We start from the raw sequence: 16,582 nt of genomic DNA on the forward strand, positions 1-16,582 counted from the left end.
TGTCCCGTCGAGTGTACTCGCTGAATTTATGGTTGAAAGTAAGAAGAGAATAGCATTGCATCACAGTCAAATTGGGCTTAGAATTAATCAAAGTTACGTACTAATACCGGAGTCGCTCTGGAACCGGATATTGGGTATAAACCCAGACCAGCGAGTAGACAACGCCAACATGACATTCCTCGAGACTCATGGTGCAAAAGGGACAATATCTGGAATAGTAATATCAAAACTCATTGACCTGACTGCTACAGCACGCCAAACCTATGCTGCCAAAGTACACTCAACCAAAGACGCCGAGAATGACCTCCCCTCCCCAAATGCCCTGTCATTCAGAAACCCCCTCTATCCAAATCGTAAATCTGTCACTTTACAGCAGCCCTTTGCGCGCAAGCTCAATCTTCCTCGCAACCTCACCAGCCTTCCACCCGCCCTTACTCGCACAAACCGCAATGCCCTCACCCAGCTCGACCTTATCCTCATTCGCAGGAAACGCACACGGGCAGTGGTGCGGGAAGTGAACACAGCTGAGCGTGCCGGGGCAGAGATATTTGTCGCAACTTGCTATTGAAGACAACACCCGCGTTAGCACAGAACACATCTACATGTACACAGACGGTAAAGATAGGATCGCATCTGAGCGCGGCGTGCGGGGCCTTTTTCTTTCATGGCAGTACATACCGGCTTCGTATTGTTGTTGGTACCAAACACTATCGCTCCTCACGTTCTGGTGCTGTTGGTGCTGCTGCTGTGGGCCCTGGCCTCCGCCATTGAACATCTGGTCGAAGAATCCGAATTGGGCGTTTGCTTGGGCGGGTAGGAGCGCGAGGCTGAAGATCAGCATTAGGAGGTCGAGGATCGTCATGGAGGTTTCAGTCGCCATATTAGGAGAGTTATGGAAAGATTTATTAGGGCTGAAGAGGGTCGAGACGAGGGAGCGCCTGCGAAGATGGGTGCTGCGCAGCGACTATAGCGATTTGACTCTTCGAAAAGGAGTGACTTTGGTCAGGAGATGAGCGGCAAGGCTGTGGGATTGTTATGTGTACTGAAGGTGGATGCGGGATCGATCGATGAGAGATCGTCGCTGCGGACGGCCTCGGTGGTCTTGTGCGCCATGGTTTCATGTTTCCAGCTGGCCTTTTGAGTTTGCAGCCTTGGTGCCTGAGAACGCTTCCGCTTATGATTCAGATAGCTTTTGCCGCTTTCAACTTTCGATCTGACATCTTTGTCACAGTCATTAGATGGATCTGCTCGTGTCGTAAGGCGATACAACCAAGGGACTTCTAAAAACTGATCTCCGACATCACGAAGCCGCTGACGTATGTATTGCTCACATGAAGGACAAGGCCTGCCGATCTCATTCATATAATGCACTCGTAAGTCGTGACCTTAGATTCACCAGTATCACCTTTTCAGATACTTGTATTGATACAACTGCGGATTTCCCAGCCCGCATTCATCTCTCCCCCATTCGTGCATTAACGCCTTTGTCATGCTATGCCGATCCTTGAGCGCAGCTTGCAGCCTCTCCCGCCACTTCTGTTCCCGTTCACGCATGAATGCTTGTATCCTCTCATCGAATGCACTGTTGACAGCTTCATTATCCTCCTTGAAAGCGACAAGTTCAGCTCTGGCAGTCGCGGCGTCTGCTCGAGCGGCCGCCGTGGCTTCCTGCTGTGCCTGGAGAGCAGTACGTATGGCAATGAGAGCTTCGCTGCCATCTTGATGTTCAGTCTGGTCATGAATCCTATATACTGGTTGTACCCGAGTGTCGGTTGGCTCTATCTTGAGCTGTGCAAGCTCCTCATTGGCAGCAGCCAACTCCTGTCGTGCTCGGTTCTTATCTGTCCGTTCGATTTCGAGCATTTCTCCAAGCTGCTTGATGCCATTTTCGGCCTTGGTGCGCAAAGAGTCCATGGCCGTCTTGTGCTTGATGTGCTTCTCCGCGGTCTCAGCATTCAGTTCATTGATCTCATTCTGAAGTTCTCGCTGCTTCTCGAGAAGCTTTGCGCGCTCTTCCTCCCAGTCAGCAGTATGGTGGAACAGCTTCGAGCGAATTTTCTCGAGTACCGCCTGTTCTTCCCTCCTCGCATCACGACTTTCATTTGCTTCATCCCGGGCTATTCTTATTTCATTACGCATCTGATCGAGTTGTAGACGAAGGCTCGTCAATCCACTTTCCATATCAGCTACCTTGGTTTGAGACAGGTTGTAAAGCTCGTGCGCGTGCAAGCGCTGTTGTTTCTGTTGCGAGACGTCCTGTTCTTTCAGGAGGACTTGCTTCCGCATGTCTTCGAGCTGACCTATCGTTGTCTTCAGACGTGCCTCAAGCTCTGCAATTCGGGCCTGGGCAACGGGCTCTTTCTCAATCTCTGTAGAGCTAAGAAAGGAGACTTCTTTCGTAGCGTCGTTTTGATTGAACTGGGTTTGGGCAAGCTGTAGTTGTTCTTCTAGAGCAGAGATCTTGGCTTTTGAACCCGACTTTTCTTGTTCTAATTCTTGATACAGACTAGCCTTGACATTGTCAAGATTGATATCAGCAGCGGCACTATTTCTCTCGAGCTCTCTGCGAAGCCTAGCTATCTCTGCCTGATAGGCTTCCAGTTTCGAATTGAGGTCATCTGCTTGACGTTCCCTTTCTTCAGTCAGCGCCGAGCGCCTTGATTCTTCTATTGCATATCTTTCTGCTATCGAATCCTCGATCTTCTTCTGTAACGAAGCTATGCGATCGTCTCGAGAAGTCGAAGCACGGTCATATTCTTCCTTTTGCTGTCTGAGCTCGTTCGTATGAGAGATACGCAACTCCTCGCTCTTCCGCGCAAAGTAAGTTCGATCGGCCGCTGACTGCATTTCGAGGGTTTTTATCTTGCTGTTCATATCGTTCTTTTCTTTTAAGTGCGCGGCCTCCAAATCTGTCTTCTCCTTGAGCGCAGTCTCCTTCAAGACAGCTAACTGATCTGCCCATTCCGAATTTGCCCGTTGTAGACTTCTTTCGTGCTCACTGCGTACTGTAGAGAGCTCACGAATATACCCTTCATTTGTGCTCTGGGATCGTTTTAGTTCGTCGGATGTGAAAGCAAGCGTCTCCTGCAGTTTTCGTATTATGTTATTGGACTCTGATGTCTGACGGAGGAGCTGTTCCTGAAGATCTGTGAGAGTCGGTGTCTGAGACGGCAAAGGTGAGGGTTGCTGAGGCGACAGAGGTTTGTGAGATGAGCGGGACGGATGGCTGGGCTTGTGAGGTGTTGTGTCTACATCTTCTACGGTCGGCTGTAAGGACCGTACCGATTTTGCTTTGTTGGATGCGACTATGGGCCGGGGCGACTCCACGTGTATTGCAGGGACATCAGCTTCTGGTAAAGCATCCAAGTATGAGAGGACCCTCTCTTGGTTCTCCATAGAAGACGCCGTAGACTGTCGATCATCATCATCCTGGTCATCATCGGGATGTTGATTCTGCTGCTGCGCATGTTGCTCTTGGCCCTGAGTGTGCTGTTCCTCTATCTCGCTACTGTCGATATACTCCTCTAGATCCTCTGCAACTTCGGTGTTGCTGATCCTCTCCGGCATCGTGACAGTAGGTGCAAGACTGTCCCTCAAGCTTCCTTCTCTTAACGGTGCGCGCATCCAGAAATCCATGTTCTGTGTGAAGTCTGTTGGGCCATCGATGTCCTCACTACGTATCGCATCCAAAGGTTCGACTTTAGGCAAGTCTGCAAAAGAAGATGCGTCGGATCCCGGACCTCGCAGCGCGTCGAAGTCGATGGAGTACTTTGTCCTGTGTGTCGAGGCAGAGGCACGCCTTCGATGCCCGTTGCCCAGCGACGCCATGATTCACAATCTGGAACGTGGAGCGAATGGACTATATGTTTGCGGAAAACTGTGCGATAAGACTATACGACGGCGTAGGAAGGTCGATTGCGGATGTGAAGACGCGAAGCGCGCGCTGGTTGCATGTTGACGACATACCGCATTCGACTTAGCGCGTTGCACGGACTATTCCAATATCGCCATGTTTTTTCATCACACAGAACACATCGTTCATTCCGCAACCAATCTCTATATTGGTCACGAGCATATGAATGTGCAATATGGTATCAATAATTCTGCCTTGCCATGAAAACATACTCCACAACGACTAAACACAGCAACCGCGGAAAGAGGGTATTTCTGGTACATCAGACAATTGCTAAGTCTCTCGTTTCGCCATATCCGTTGTAACAAACGCCTCTTAGATTCCACATAGTCATGCTCTCCTGTACATTTCCAGCATTATCTGTAGCTCGACTGAAAAGTCTTTGCGACTTGCCCTTCTCCATGCTTATCCTCGTCTTCCATAGTGTCCACGCCCACTTTCCTTTGTGTTCGTCATCACTCAACAGCTCTGCCTCAACCCAGTGGATTCCTTCATCGGCAGTTACCTCAACCTTGACCACTGGTCCTGATTCGCCGCTTGGTAGAGCATAGCCTGACACTTCGATACAGCCGTCTGATCCAAGCTCGGTGATGCTCCCTGGCTGGGGAACAGCAATGACGGAGTTGACAGGCATTTCCTCCAATGCAGGTACATTCGCCCACATGTTTTCCGCGGCCTGAGCGCTATCGATATGTGGCGGCAGAATCTTGTAGTCGTGTTGTTGATAGAAGTTCTTCGACTCTGTCGCTTGTACGGTTATTCGATCGAGCCACTTCACCGACCGAGCTCCGGCAACGCCTGGCACCACGACTCGCACGGGGAAGCCATGATTGGGCTTTAGAACCTCTGCATTCATCTGTCGCTACTGTTAGCCTAGATCCACACAGTCTTGCTGCCTCACCACACCTACTCAGCGAGGATACACATACCTTTAGTGCCAAAACAACCTCAGCATCTGCCCTCATCGCCCTATCCAGCGGTATGCTCCCACCATACCAATCGTCCTCCTGTACCTTCACTTGAAAACAAGCAAATGCAACATGTGTCTCCTTCCATCTGCTCTCCTCGATGTCAATCCCGGCATGCACAAGCACATCCTTAAGCAACGGGCCCTCCCATTTACAGTTCATGACAGCACCATCATACCAGTCCACGCCCTGCACCTCCTTGATCTGAGTCCGCATAGTATGTCGTCTGTTCCCTGCACACTGTAAGGCACAAACAACCTCATGTTGCGTCAGCGTCTTGAGATCATCAACGGACAGTGAAAGCTGCCTCTTCACTGCCCCGTCGACTTGCACAATGTGCTTCGAGGCGTCGAGATGCGGGATCGGGCTGAGCATGTCAGCCGCGCTATGTTAATTCGACATGATATCCTCGTACCCATGGTTGCGATCATAGCCATTCTTAGTAGTTAAGAAGCTCGACACAAGATCTTTGAGCGGTGGCTCACGGTTCAGCGGCTCGTCAACAGAGTATTCTGTTTGTAGATCGCTCATTTCACGAGACACTTTGCCGCAACAGGAAATCGCATAAGAATATACCTAGCTATTGTGAGAGGCTTGGTGATAGCTCCTCAGAGCTCTCTTGTGCATGCGGCTGATTATAGGGCAATATAAGCAGGTAGCTCGGGTAACGACGTCATCCCGCAAGTGAAACAGTGAAAACAACCTTGGGACTCTTCACAGCACGTGTGGCGTACAACATACTATAAGTCCTCCAGTGTCTACACTTCCGTTCGACCAGAATGTCTTTCAACCTCAACTAGAGTAGCATTCGCTGACCTTTTCTCTGAGCCACACTATGGCTGTGCATATCTTGTATTGCTAGAAAAAGAATAGAAGCCGCCTACTGTACTGCTGGAATGCGATCGTGGCTTTAAGGCTTTTTGCACTGGATTCCAGTAGTGATTAAGAGGTTGCAGTCTGATAGGCCGGACTTTTCAGGCTGTATGTCTACCTGTCTAAGAGTTTGCTCTGCATGGCCAGGATTCCTCCATGACCTCGATGATTGTCGATACGAAACCCCCGGAGATAGCGTACTTACTGGAAAGTACGCAACTTCTTGGAGGGTCTCGGGCATAGATATGTTGAATGGCATGAATGGGCAGGAGTCACAATAATGGGTGTTGCTGCTTCCGTGGCCGGTGGAGGGTAGAATGAGAGGGATGTAACGAAAGGTCTTGTGAGGCTTTTTGCTCTCCATATGAAAGGTTGGATCCATTGCTGTACCGCACAGCAGGTAATTTCTGATGGTGAGCAAGTGCAAAAGACGAAAGGATGTACTGGGTTCGGCCACGTCCAATCGGAACCTACAGGCGGGATGACCGAGTGAACAGTGGTAGCGTATGATCGGTCGCCCAGATACTATTATCAAATGTTCTTTAAGGCTGACCAATGGAGTCCAGGAGGCGACAGACATGAAGTGGGAGTATTCGGGCAGCCAGCCTGCATAAATGCGGGGCATAGACTGTCACTTGTAGGTCTAAACACACAATGTTTCAGGTGCCAGATGTGGCTGTTCGTCCGAACGTCTAGAAACAGGCCATGTGCGAAGTGTCGGAGATATATTAGTAGAGAGAGTAGAGTTAAACATCCAGAAGATTTGTTTCTATCTTTGTTTAGAGCATTGAAACATCTAGTAAGGATGTGTTCGGCCCTGCTCATTTCATTACATACGTACAGCATGCATGTTTCTAGCTGATGCCATGCAATAAATAGGACGGAGGATGTTCGTTACAACCATATTATCGAAGAGAGATTGCCGAACTTGGAACTGATCCTGTAGATGCAAAGGCCACTGCTTTGAGGCGTATGGTCAGAACATATGGATATGTCAACTTATGTCTCAAAGCCCGGGAGCGATTAACATTGTTTATCATCGTATGTTCCTACTGAGCGAAACCTGCTGCAAGTCCACGTGCTGAGGGATTATTTAGCCCTGTGGATCGGCTGGTCCGTGGATTCATGCAAAGATCAAGGTGAGAGTTGTCGTGGTAGCCCGAGGAGATGGATTATGGGAGAGTATGTCACCTCGTCATGGCGTCACAGGCTCTACCAGTGAGAGACATGGAAGGCTTCTCTAAAGAATTCCTTCTTTGCGTATGGTGTAACACTAGGGCTGGTATCAGCGTAGTCAGAACAAAAAGCCAGGGCCAGCGTCCCCTTATCGCCAGCCCACAAGCCCCGCCAGCCACTCAACTTTAGCCGTGGGGGCCCCTGAAAATCTCGTGCTTCTTGATGGCATGGAAGGCCTGATCGTTATGCCCTCCACACACAAACTTGAGCCTCATCCAGTCCCTATTCCCGTTACGGCTATTGATACCACCTCTCAGCCCACATGTGTCATGACTTCTCCTTCTCCCCTCCCTACTACTACAATGCTACTACTACAGTACTACGAAGGGAGCTCGAGCCAACCTAGACTGTGGAGAAAGTAGAAAGTTTAGAAACGTCTCGACTTGTCTTCCCTGATCGAAGCTTGCTTTCAATGCCCGAGCGGTAGGACAGCATGTCTGCCAATGGATATATATCTTGATGAGATGCCCTGCATGTAGCACTTTTTTCTTCTCTCGCTATCGCTGAGTCGACACCAAATATCACTTTCCTTTCGCATATCATTTGCATTTTGCTTCGCGTGCCTGTGGCATCGCGTGCTTTCATTGACATCGTCGTCTTCCACCCTATTCTGAGCACACACTCTCATTCCGTGTACTTTGCCACTCACTCAATCTACTTGCAAACTCTCCAGCTGTTGATTGTCTGGCCTGTGATTCACTCTCTACGTGGGTCTGTGTTGTGTCTAGGTATGTAGCTCGCCATCACTACACTGCTCAACAATCACTCGCACCGAGTCTCGATTGTAATGCCCCACTTTTCGCATAAAGTCTTAAATCTATTGAGAGACGCGGTGGCAACAATAGCATACTATTTTCTATTGACTTTGCCTTACACTGCTGCGTCCTGCGCCTGAATATATCAAGGCCGACTCTTCCAATTTTTTACAATCCTCGAAACTAATCTCTTGTATAGATCGTGTTCCAGACGACCATTTTTGCAGTCTTTAACTACCAATCGATAGCCGGCCTATCGATCTCTCAGCAAAGCAAGCTCAGCAGTTGGAATCTACCATTTCAACATGTTCACGTCTTCACTCGCATCATGCCTGGCCCTCGCCCTGCTCAGCACGGCAAACGCCCATATGGTCATGTCCAATCCCAAGCCCCCTAACTTCGGGGTTCTTCGAAACGCTCCCATGACGAGCAATATCTGGCCTTGTAAGATCGGTGAAACGACGAAAGTTGAAGGTCAGGCCCCTATAATCTATGCCTTCGATGATCCATCGTACGGCGCCGTCACCAAAGCGCAAGCTGGAAAGTCGATGGAAGTCGAATTCACTGGCAGCGCTGTCCATGGTGGTGGATCTTGCCAGTTCAGTGTCAACTATGGGGACACTCCAAGCAAGAACGTAGAGGATTGGAAAGTAATTCACACCATCCTAGGTGGCTGTCCAGCCCAACATGAGGGAAATCTAGATGAAGGAGGAAATGATAAGCGGGGGCACGCGAAGGGTCTGACCTGTAAGAACGCAGGTCAAGACAAGAGTACCGGTACAAATTGTGTACGGGCCTTTGACATCCCGATTCCCAAGGACATCCAAAACGGCAAGGCTTTCTTTGCATGGACATGGTTCAACCATATCGGCAATCGCGAGATGTACATGAACTGTGCCCCTATTCAGATTACTGGTGGAAAGGATGATTCATCCGGAGTCTCAAAGCTTCCCACCTTGTTTGCTGCTAATATGGGTGGTGCACCAGGCACTTGTAACACCGGTGAGGGGATCCTCTCTATCCCTGACAAACACATAGGACAGTCTGTAGTGAACAACCTCAAGTCTGTCGACGAAGCTAGCATCGGTAACTGTGGCAAAGCTGGCACTGGCCATGGTAACGCTGGTGGATATGGAGGGGATGCTTCTGCCCCCTCGTCTCCTGCATCCGTTCCATCATCTGCTGCGTATTCCGAGGGCGACAAGCCTGCGCCAACTCCATCGCCACCCGCAAAGAACCCTCCGACAGCTCCAACGCCCGGAAAAAACCCGCCAGCAGCCCCGGCGTCATACGAGAAGAGCCCTCCAGTAGCTCCTTCGCCCGCAGAGGACACTCCAGCACCCCCCTCATCATCCAAGGAGAACCCTCCGGCTTTGTCGCCGGCCAAGGATAACACCACCGAAGTACCCTCGGACGGCTACTCTCCCGCCTCGTCACCGGCCAAGGACAACGCTACCGAAGTTCCTTCAGACAGCTACGCTCCCGTGGGAAGCGGCCCTGCGTCTTCGAGCAATGGTGTCCCTTGCAAGCCAGATGGCGCCATTATATGCATCTCGGATACCCAATGGGGTACGTGCAATCACGGATTTGCCGTGCCTCAAGCTGTCTCCGCCGGGACTGTCTGTAGCGGTACTGCCATCAAAGCCCTTGCCAAGTCGAAACGTCACAGCATCCACCACCTACGCTCTCATCCCCGCTCTTTCATATGAGATCCAGCTCTTGACAAACCGGCAGCGTTAGCATTACAGGCTTGATAGCCGATCGCACTGAGTGCAGTCTGTTTAGGACAAGCGAGTCTTCTGGAACTTGAGAGAAGGCTGGCACTCAGGTGGGAGCGTTTGTATTGCTCTGGATGGCATTTTGGCATGATTGTACATTGAGTGTTCTGCAAGACTTCGACTGCTCGAATCGACTTTTGCTTCGCTCCTTTTTCGTGTGGACATACTTCTCTTCTTCTGATCTACATGCCTTAAGTAGTCATGCCGATTATCTCTTCAACTCTCCTGTACATGCCACTGGCATTCAGATACATCTGTGCAAGCCGCAGATAGAAAATGAATACACGCCAAGAAGCGGACTACAGCTTTAAAACCTAACTGTGCTGTGAATCTTTTAAGTTGCGCGCATGTCCGCCACCTGCCAAATATGAATTCGTTGTAATAGAGTAAGACTGCCAAAGTCCCAATGTGAAGCAGTGAAGCCTAATTCCAATGATATTCCAGAGCAATATCTGAAAAGTGCGTCTCCTGATAGAAAGTAGCTCCACTGGAAAGGCGCGGGGCAATTCCGCCGCGCCGCAGAATCTCATCATGTCTTCTCTCGCAGATGAATTACTCTCAATCAATTCAATCTATGGTGAAAATACGCTCGAGCTTGAATCTGCAGCACTTTCAGATCCAAACAACGCGCCGTCGATTTGCATCCTTCGTCTCCCCACTCCTCCCTCAATCACACTCCGCCTCGAGTTCCCTCCCAACTATCCAGACGCTCCACCATCAATCCTCGGCACGCAGAGTGTAGGTCATGACATACGCAAAGGCTTTGGCAACGAAGTCGTGAACGTCGTCAGAGACACTCTAGCGAAAGTCTACGAGCCCGGCGCGCCATGCATCTTCGACCTACTAGAAGATGTTGGCGAGGCCATTGCACAACAAGAGGAGCGAAGGCCCGAACAACACTTAGAAGAGCACAACGTGGGCGATGAAGACAATGAGGAAGGGCAAACGACGAAGAAAGATTGCTTTACACAGCAACCTTCGTCCATGCTAGACCATGAGCCTCTCTGGACACTTTCCGACCCGATAAACGAGAAGAAGTCACTATTCCTCGCGTGGGTCGCGCCCGTAAGCTCAACTGCCCAAGCACACGCCTACGTCTCGCATCTTGTCTCCACGGACAAGAAAGTCGCCAAGGCAACCCATAATATCACGGCGTGGCGGATAGAGGGTGGAAATGGCGCTGTCTTTCAGGACTGCGATGACGATGGCGAGACTGCTGCTGGGGGTCGACTTCTGCATCTTTTGCAGATCATGGATGTCTGGAATGTTATGGTTGTAGTGAGTAGGTGGTATGGTGGGATTAAGCTGGGTCCTGATCGCTTCCGACTTATCAATCAGGTCGCGAGGAATGGCTTGTTGAAGGCAGGGTTTGTGAAAGAAGAGAAGGAAGCAGGATCGAAGAAGGGTAAAAAATGAGCATGAATGCTGGAGTGGATACAAATAGTCTCATGCTCAGCTGGAATGCGTTCCTGGGCTTCTATGTTTATGCTTAGATTCAAGCGTCATCGAATCTTTAGAATTGTGAGATACCTCAGTCTGCCAATCTGGTATTCAGAGCTGTATTAGGCCTAGTATATAAGTAGGGGTCCTTCCTTACAACTTACAACCTCCAACCTCTCAAACCACCCACCCAAGCTGCAGCCTACATTCACAGTCCAAGCTTCGAGTCATGGATGGCACTAAGCCCTTACGGGCCAGCCAGGGTCTAGTCACGTGCCACTAATTTTCCTCTGACTATATAACCGCGTGCCCCTCGCGTCTCTTTTCAATCTCTATCTAAGTTTGTCTTCCCTCTCTCGACTGCTTGCTTGACTTGCTAACAACATCTCAGGTGCAGTGGCGTTACGCATAGCAGTGAAGATTCGTCTGAGCTTGCGTTTTTGCTAGTTGAAAACTACTTTAACTGACTGCTCCTGTTGGTCTTCGTGATCGGCAGGGAATTTTTGGAACCTTCTTTTTATGTGAGAATCACACCTCGCAAACCTTTTTTTCATTGATCGTTTGGCCATTGTGCTGATCATCAGGGAAGAGAGTATCCCTTGTTCCTTACCTTTCGTTCTGCTTATATCGTCGGAAAGACCCTCGAGCGTCCTCTCATCGTATCGTTGACGTGAGACTCGGAAAGTGTGGAAGGGCCTGCGTCTTACGTGTGACACTTCTTGAGCGTCTCTCCCAGCCAGCATCATGGCGAAAACAAAGACAGTCCTGATCACTGGAGGTCAGTCTCTATCTTAGAGCCATGTCGACGCGTTGCTAACCTTTGAAGCCACTGGCTTACTTGGTCGTGAGGTACGACGGATTTTTGACGAGAGAGGTTGGGCTGCTTTAGGCACCGGCCTCACAAGAGCCTCACCTCCCTCCGTGCTCAAGCTCGACATTACAGATCAAGATGAGATCGAGACTGTTTTGAAAGAAACCAGGTATGTTCACACATCGTCGATACACAGCTATAGCGTCGAACCTGACATTATCACCTCAGACCTGAAGTTATCGTGCACTGTACGCAACTCCACGCAAAGCGAACTTCCATCTTACTTCACATTAACCTTGATTACACTTCTCGAGACTTGCATATCGCTCATACATCATAGGCGCTGCCAACAGATACCCCGATAAATGCGCTGCCGATCCCACTGCTGCTCGAGCATTGAACGTTACTGCCACCGCAAACCTGGCGAACTCTGCCCGACATTGCGGAGCCTTCTTCCTCTACATATCCACCGACTACGTCTTTTCTGGCCGCCCAGGTGAAGCTCCATACCAAGTAGACGCTGTCACCGGCCCTACCAACGAATACGGTAAAACAAAGCTTGAAGGAGAAAGGGCAGTTAAAGAGGCAGTATCACACGGTGCGAATGCCGCAATTTTGCGAGTCCCTGTTCTCTATGGTACGAGCCCAGAAGACGACGCTTCACAGAGCGCTGTCAACTCCTTGATTCCATTAGTGTACAAGGCAGGCAGCATGACCCAAGAGCCAGCCAGCATTAAAGTGGATGATTACGCGCAGCGGTTTCCCACGAATACTGCAGATGTAGCCCGCATTTGTGTCGATATCGCTGAGTTATACACAACGACGGAAAAGACAGAGAAGGAATTACCGCACCTCCTACATTTCTCAGGCGAGGAACAGTTCACAAAGTGGCAGATGTGCCAGAAGTTTGCCGAAATACTAGGCCTCCCACTTGACGGTATGGTGCCTGATAGACCAGAAGAGGGCGTTGGTGTGCAGCGGCCATACGACTGTCACCTCGATACTAGCTCGTTGAAAGACCTTGGTATTGACGTGAGCTGTGTCACATTCGAGACATGGTGGTATGTCAGACCTGATACTTTTAAACTGACTAGCTGACCGCGAATAGGCGACGTGAACTTCGTGCCTTCCGTCACTAGTGACGATGCGATATTGCTTACACTGAGTGATCGTCGCACACTGTGAACGCGTGCAAAAGACAATCCGACAACGATTGATGGCTCAAAAGGCCCGGTATATCGCTTCGGAAGGATGTCTGAATGGAGAGCCCCGGTAGTGTATTCGTTCCATATAAACATTCCATTTCCTAGATCGACCATCGTCGTCTCGTATAGCAGTACTCTGCAAGGAGCGACAAGGGCGATCGCTCTGGAGCGTCACTACTTTGACTCCAAACCGCCCAATACTATCGTATAGCATGCTTCTGCTGTGCTTGAGACTCTTTGCAATCAATCTCGCACGAACTTCTCAATCCACTCTCGTATATCAGCCAAGCCCTTCGAACTGACAATACCTATCTGCTCTCCTCTGCTCCAAGGTTCAACGTCTCCACCGCTCCTACCATGCGCAACTACTCAAATCTTTTGTTCTGGCTCGTATCAACGTCGTCTACTGTTTGCGTCGTCATTATGATCTACTCACTGAGAACGCGCTAGTGATGATCTGATATATGGCATTGGATGTGTGAAGTCTTTGCCCGCTGCAACTGCCAAATCAGACATTGAACATATGATATACTTAAATATCTTGTTGCGGTCGTCGACTACATTCAATACATATACATATATAGTGCGTGGCTTGAACTTGGGGTCATTAATTAGTGCTGCCCCGCATCATACCTGGATCCCTGGATTCGGCCCTTTGTGCTGTGAACGTGGAAGCGACTGCCACAGGTCCTTGAGTCGGCCATCGTCGCCAACTGCCTGAATGTACCTCATGTTGACCACCTTGTCTTAAAATCTCTATAGCCATTCAAATTCGCTAGACGAGTACCACGTATTTATTTTCTGACTTTCTCGAGGGCGTCGGCTCACAGCTTGTACCGCCAACAATTGCTGCCTTCAGGCGACCCTAGTCAATCCTGGTCGCGCGCCATCAGCTACTCCGACATCCCGCCTCCAGCCCTAAAGATTCCTCGATTCCTCATACAAGGTCCGGACAAACAGAGTATCTTCTTATTCTAAGAGACAGTCTCTCGAGCGAATTCCTTACTGTGCCTTACAGAGTATCCTCTTGACCACCTCTGCGCCTCTTGTGCTTGGCTGGAAGTACCCCTCCGATTGCTAAGGGTTCTGATACCCTCAACCGCCTGCCACATACGCACGCCACTGTCACCACTCAGCCTTCCGAAATCTTCCCTCTCGTAACTTAAGCGCCATGGCCGACGGCAATCAATCTGTCGATCAGTCTCAATATATCCAAAATGCGGTTCGCGCGGTGAATGAGAAGCGGCCAGTCCCTGAAATTGACTTCACGTTGCACACAATGGAGGATGGCACCCAGGTCAGCACGAAAGATCGAGTCTGTAAAGGTAAGAGATTTAGACCATATCGTGCGCCATGGCGAATTTGCTGGTTCACCCATACTGCTCCTGTGGTCATGATGGCCCACAAAATTCCGCAGAATTGAACTAATATGGAATTGCCCAGATGTACAAGCGCCCGCCTTCACAACCCCTACTCAGGAACAGTTCCTAGACCCGCGGGACAAATCGAAGCCAAACATTCAATTTTTGAAGAATCATCTGTACAGGGAGGGGCGATTGACCGAAGACCAAGCCTTGTGGATCATCAAGCAAGGAACTGAACTCCTTAAGAAAGAGCCGAACTTGCTGGAGATGGATGCACCAATCACGGTATGCGGTGATGTACATGGACAGTACTACGATCTTATGAAACTCTTTGAAGTCGGTGGAGATCCAGCTGATACAAGGTATCTCTTCTTGGGCGACTATGTGGACAGGGGGTACTTCAGTATTGAGGTACACAGGCTCGATTGACGAATTCGGCGTATACTGACAGCACATAGTGTGTACTGTACCTTTGGTCTTTGAAGATCCACTATCCGAACACTCTGTGGCTTCTTCGGGGAAACCACGAGTGTAGGCATTTGACCGACTATTTTACCTTCAAGCTGGAGTGCAAGCACAAATACTCAGAGACGGTCTACGAAGCCTGTATGGAGTCCTTCTGTGCGCTTCCATTAGCTGCAGTCATGAACAAACAGTTCCTTTGTATTCATGGTGGCTTGAGTCCCGAGTTGCACACGCTAGAGGATCTGAAAAGCGTAAGTCAGGCAAGCTTTTTCTCATTTGCGTGCCTAAACTTTTTGCCAGATCGATCGGTTCCGCGAGCCCCCTACTCACGGACTCATGTGTGACATCCTCTGGGCTGATCCACTCGAAGAGTTTGGACAGGAGAAAACGAATGACTTCTTCATCCACAATCACGTGCGTGGTTGCTCATACTTTTTCTCTTATCCTGCGGCTTGTGCTTTCCTGGAGAAAAACAATTTGCTCTCCATCATCCGTGCACATGAGGCTCAGGATGCTGGGTACCGCATGTATCGCAAGACCAGAACGACTGGCTTCCCTAGTGTCATGACAATTTTCAGTGCGCCAAACTATCTTGATGTGTACAACAACAAAGCTGCCGTCTTGAAATATGAGAACAACGTTATGAACATCCGTCAATTCAGTAAGTGGATTCGCAGTCACTATGACTTCTGGAATTAATGACGATTTAGACTGCACACCTCACCCGTACTGGCTCCCCAATTTCATGGATGTGTTCACGTGGTCTCTGCCATTCGTAGGAGAGAAGAGTGAGCGAGAGATGTCTTCTCGAAGCTAGTAGAGTTGTGCTAACCAATTACGCAGTTACCGATATGCTCATTGCTATTCTCAATACATGCTCCAAAGAGGAGCTCGAAGAAGACACCATGTCGATTTCTTCCGGTCCCAGCTCTCCGCCGATAACCGCCGCGGATGCCTCTGATCCGAACTCCGTCGAGTTCAAGCAGCGTGCAATCAAGAACAAGATCCTTGCCATAGGACGGATGTCGAGGGTATTCCAGGTTTTGCGAGAAGAATCTGAGCGGGTGACTGAGCTCAAAACTGCTTCGGGTGGTCGTCTTCCAGCAGGTACATTGATGCTGGGTGCTGAGGGCATCAAACAAGCTATCACCAGCTTTGAAGACGCCCGCAAAGTCGATCTTCAGAATGAGAGACTACCACCGAGTGGCGAGGAAGTTCGGAAGTCACATGAAAATCACCGCAACGAGGCGATTGAGAAAGCAACGAAAGAAGCAGAGAATGACACAAACCTTGCATCTGTTGCGAGGAGAATCAGCATGTAAGTTCCAACCAAGTCTTGACTTCGACAAGGTGCTGATGCTCCATTAGGTCTTCTGGATCACGAGGAAAGCGTAGCTAGTGCCGATTACCCCCATGCTTGATCTTAATACATCTGGTGTATGGAATACCCATTGAAAATGGCTTTCGCACGGTGTCGCAGGTGGGCTAGACGTTCAAAGGTTTCGGGATACCAGGTTACACTCCCATTTATACTCATGACGGTGACAATGGTCTATCAGATATGGCACGAAAGGGATCAAAGTAATACAAGTCTTTTTGGCTGTCTCCCTCACTGTAATAAACCAATGAAGTCCAATGATGGCGAGGGAAGTGTCAGATAGTGCGACGTTTCATTATTTTTTGGAAAAGGCCAATCTGTTCCCGGTGGACTGGAATGTCCTATTGGGGCTGGTCCTCTATTCTCAATATGAGATCAATTGACTTTATGACCGAA

At 49.7% G+C, this 16,582-nt stretch overlaps 7 protein-coding genes across 7 annotated transcripts; 4 read left to right on the top strand and 3 right to left on the bottom strand.

Moving 5' to 3' along the window:
* Positions 1-54: 54 nt before the first annotated feature.
* EJ05DRAFT_513668 (uncharacterized protein) lies at positions 55-1,213 on the bottom strand. Its single transcript, XM_033748447.1, has 2 exons — positions 679-1,213; positions 55-561 (listed from the first exon to the last, which is right to left on the bottom strand). The coding sequence occupies exons 1-2, from the start codon at positions 878-880 to the stop codon at positions 368-370; spliced, it is 396 nt and encodes a 131-aa protein (XP_033597187.1). The 5' UTR covers positions 881-1,213; the 3' UTR covers positions 55-367.
* Positions 1,208-3,921, bottom strand: EJ05DRAFT_131799 (uncharacterized protein). Its single transcript, XM_033739158.1, has one exon. The coding sequence runs from the start codon at positions 3,826-3,828 to the stop codon at positions 1,402-1,404; it is 2,427 nt and encodes an 808-aa protein (XP_033597188.1). The 5' UTR covers positions 3,829-3,921; the 3' UTR covers positions 1,208-1,401.
* Positions 3,922-4,090: 169 nt separating this feature from the next.
* Positions 4,091-5,471, bottom strand: EJ05DRAFT_456207 (sulfite oxidase-like protein). Its single transcript, XM_033742487.1, has 3 exons — positions 5,297-5,471; positions 4,843-5,248; positions 4,091-4,769 (listed from the first exon to the last, which is right to left on the bottom strand). The coding sequence occupies exons 1-3, from the start codon at positions 5,410-5,412 to the stop codon at positions 4,176-4,178; spliced, it is 1,116 nt and encodes a 371-aa protein (XP_033597189.1). The 5' UTR covers positions 5,413-5,471; the 3' UTR covers positions 4,091-4,175.
* Positions 5,472-7,731: 2,260 nt separating this feature from the next.
* Positions 7,732-9,490, top strand: EJ05DRAFT_131853 (uncharacterized protein). The gene is made up of 2 exons (XM_033739159.1): positions 7,732-7,774; positions 7,945-9,490. The coding sequence occupies exon 2, from the start codon at positions 8,051-8,053 to the stop codon at positions 9,452-9,454; it is 1,404 nt and encodes a 467-aa protein (XP_033597190.1). The 5' UTR covers positions 7,732-7,774; positions 7,945-8,050; the 3' UTR covers positions 9,455-9,490.
* Positions 9,491-9,882: 392 nt separating this feature from the next.
* Positions 9,883-11,116, top strand: EJ05DRAFT_513671 (UPF0029-domain-containing protein). The gene is made up of 2 exons (XM_033748448.1): positions 9,883-9,909; positions 9,968-11,116. Exon 2 carries the CDS (start codon positions 10,055-10,057, stop codon positions 10,937-10,939), a length of 885 nt encoding a protein of 294 aa, XP_033597191.1. The 5' UTR covers positions 9,883-9,909; positions 9,968-10,054; the 3' UTR covers positions 10,940-11,116.
* A 204-nt stretch (positions 11,117-11,320) lies between these two features.
* EJ05DRAFT_540815 (NAD(P)-binding protein) lies at positions 11,321-13,329 on the top strand. Its single transcript, XM_033749623.1, has 6 exons — positions 11,321-11,484; positions 11,553-11,741; positions 11,790-11,943; positions 12,003-12,022; positions 12,115-12,835; positions 12,883-13,329. Exons 2-6 carry the CDS (start codon positions 11,708-11,710, stop codon positions 12,911-12,913), a joined length of 960 nt encoding a protein of 319 aa, XP_033597192.1. The 5' UTR covers positions 11,321-11,484; positions 11,553-11,707; the 3' UTR covers positions 12,914-13,329.
* Positions 13,330-14,150: 821 nt separating this feature from the next.
* Positions 14,151-16,207, top strand: EJ05DRAFT_503688 (serine/threonine-protein phosphatase 2B catalytic subunit A1; the record flags this gene model as incomplete). Its single annotated transcript, XM_033747456.1, has 7 exons — positions 14,151-14,304; positions 14,423-14,754; positions 14,802-15,059; positions 15,109-15,469; positions 15,519-15,596; positions 15,652-16,126; positions 16,177-16,207. 7 exons carry the CDS (start codon positions 14,151-14,153, stop codon positions 16,205-16,207), a joined length of 1,689 nt encoding a protein of 562 aa, XP_033597193.1.
* Between the last annotated feature and the right edge of the window lie 375 nt (positions 16,208-16,582).

The sequence above is a fragment of the Pseudovirgaria hyperparasitica genome (genome assembly GCF_010093815.1).
Source record: "Pseudovirgaria hyperparasitica strain CBS 121739 unplaced genomic scaffold EJ05scaffold_15, whole genome shotgun sequence".
Classification (NCBI taxonomy): domain Eukaryota; kingdom Fungi; phylum Ascomycota; class Dothideomycetes; order Acrospermales; family Acrospermaceae; genus Pseudovirgaria; species Pseudovirgaria hyperparasitica.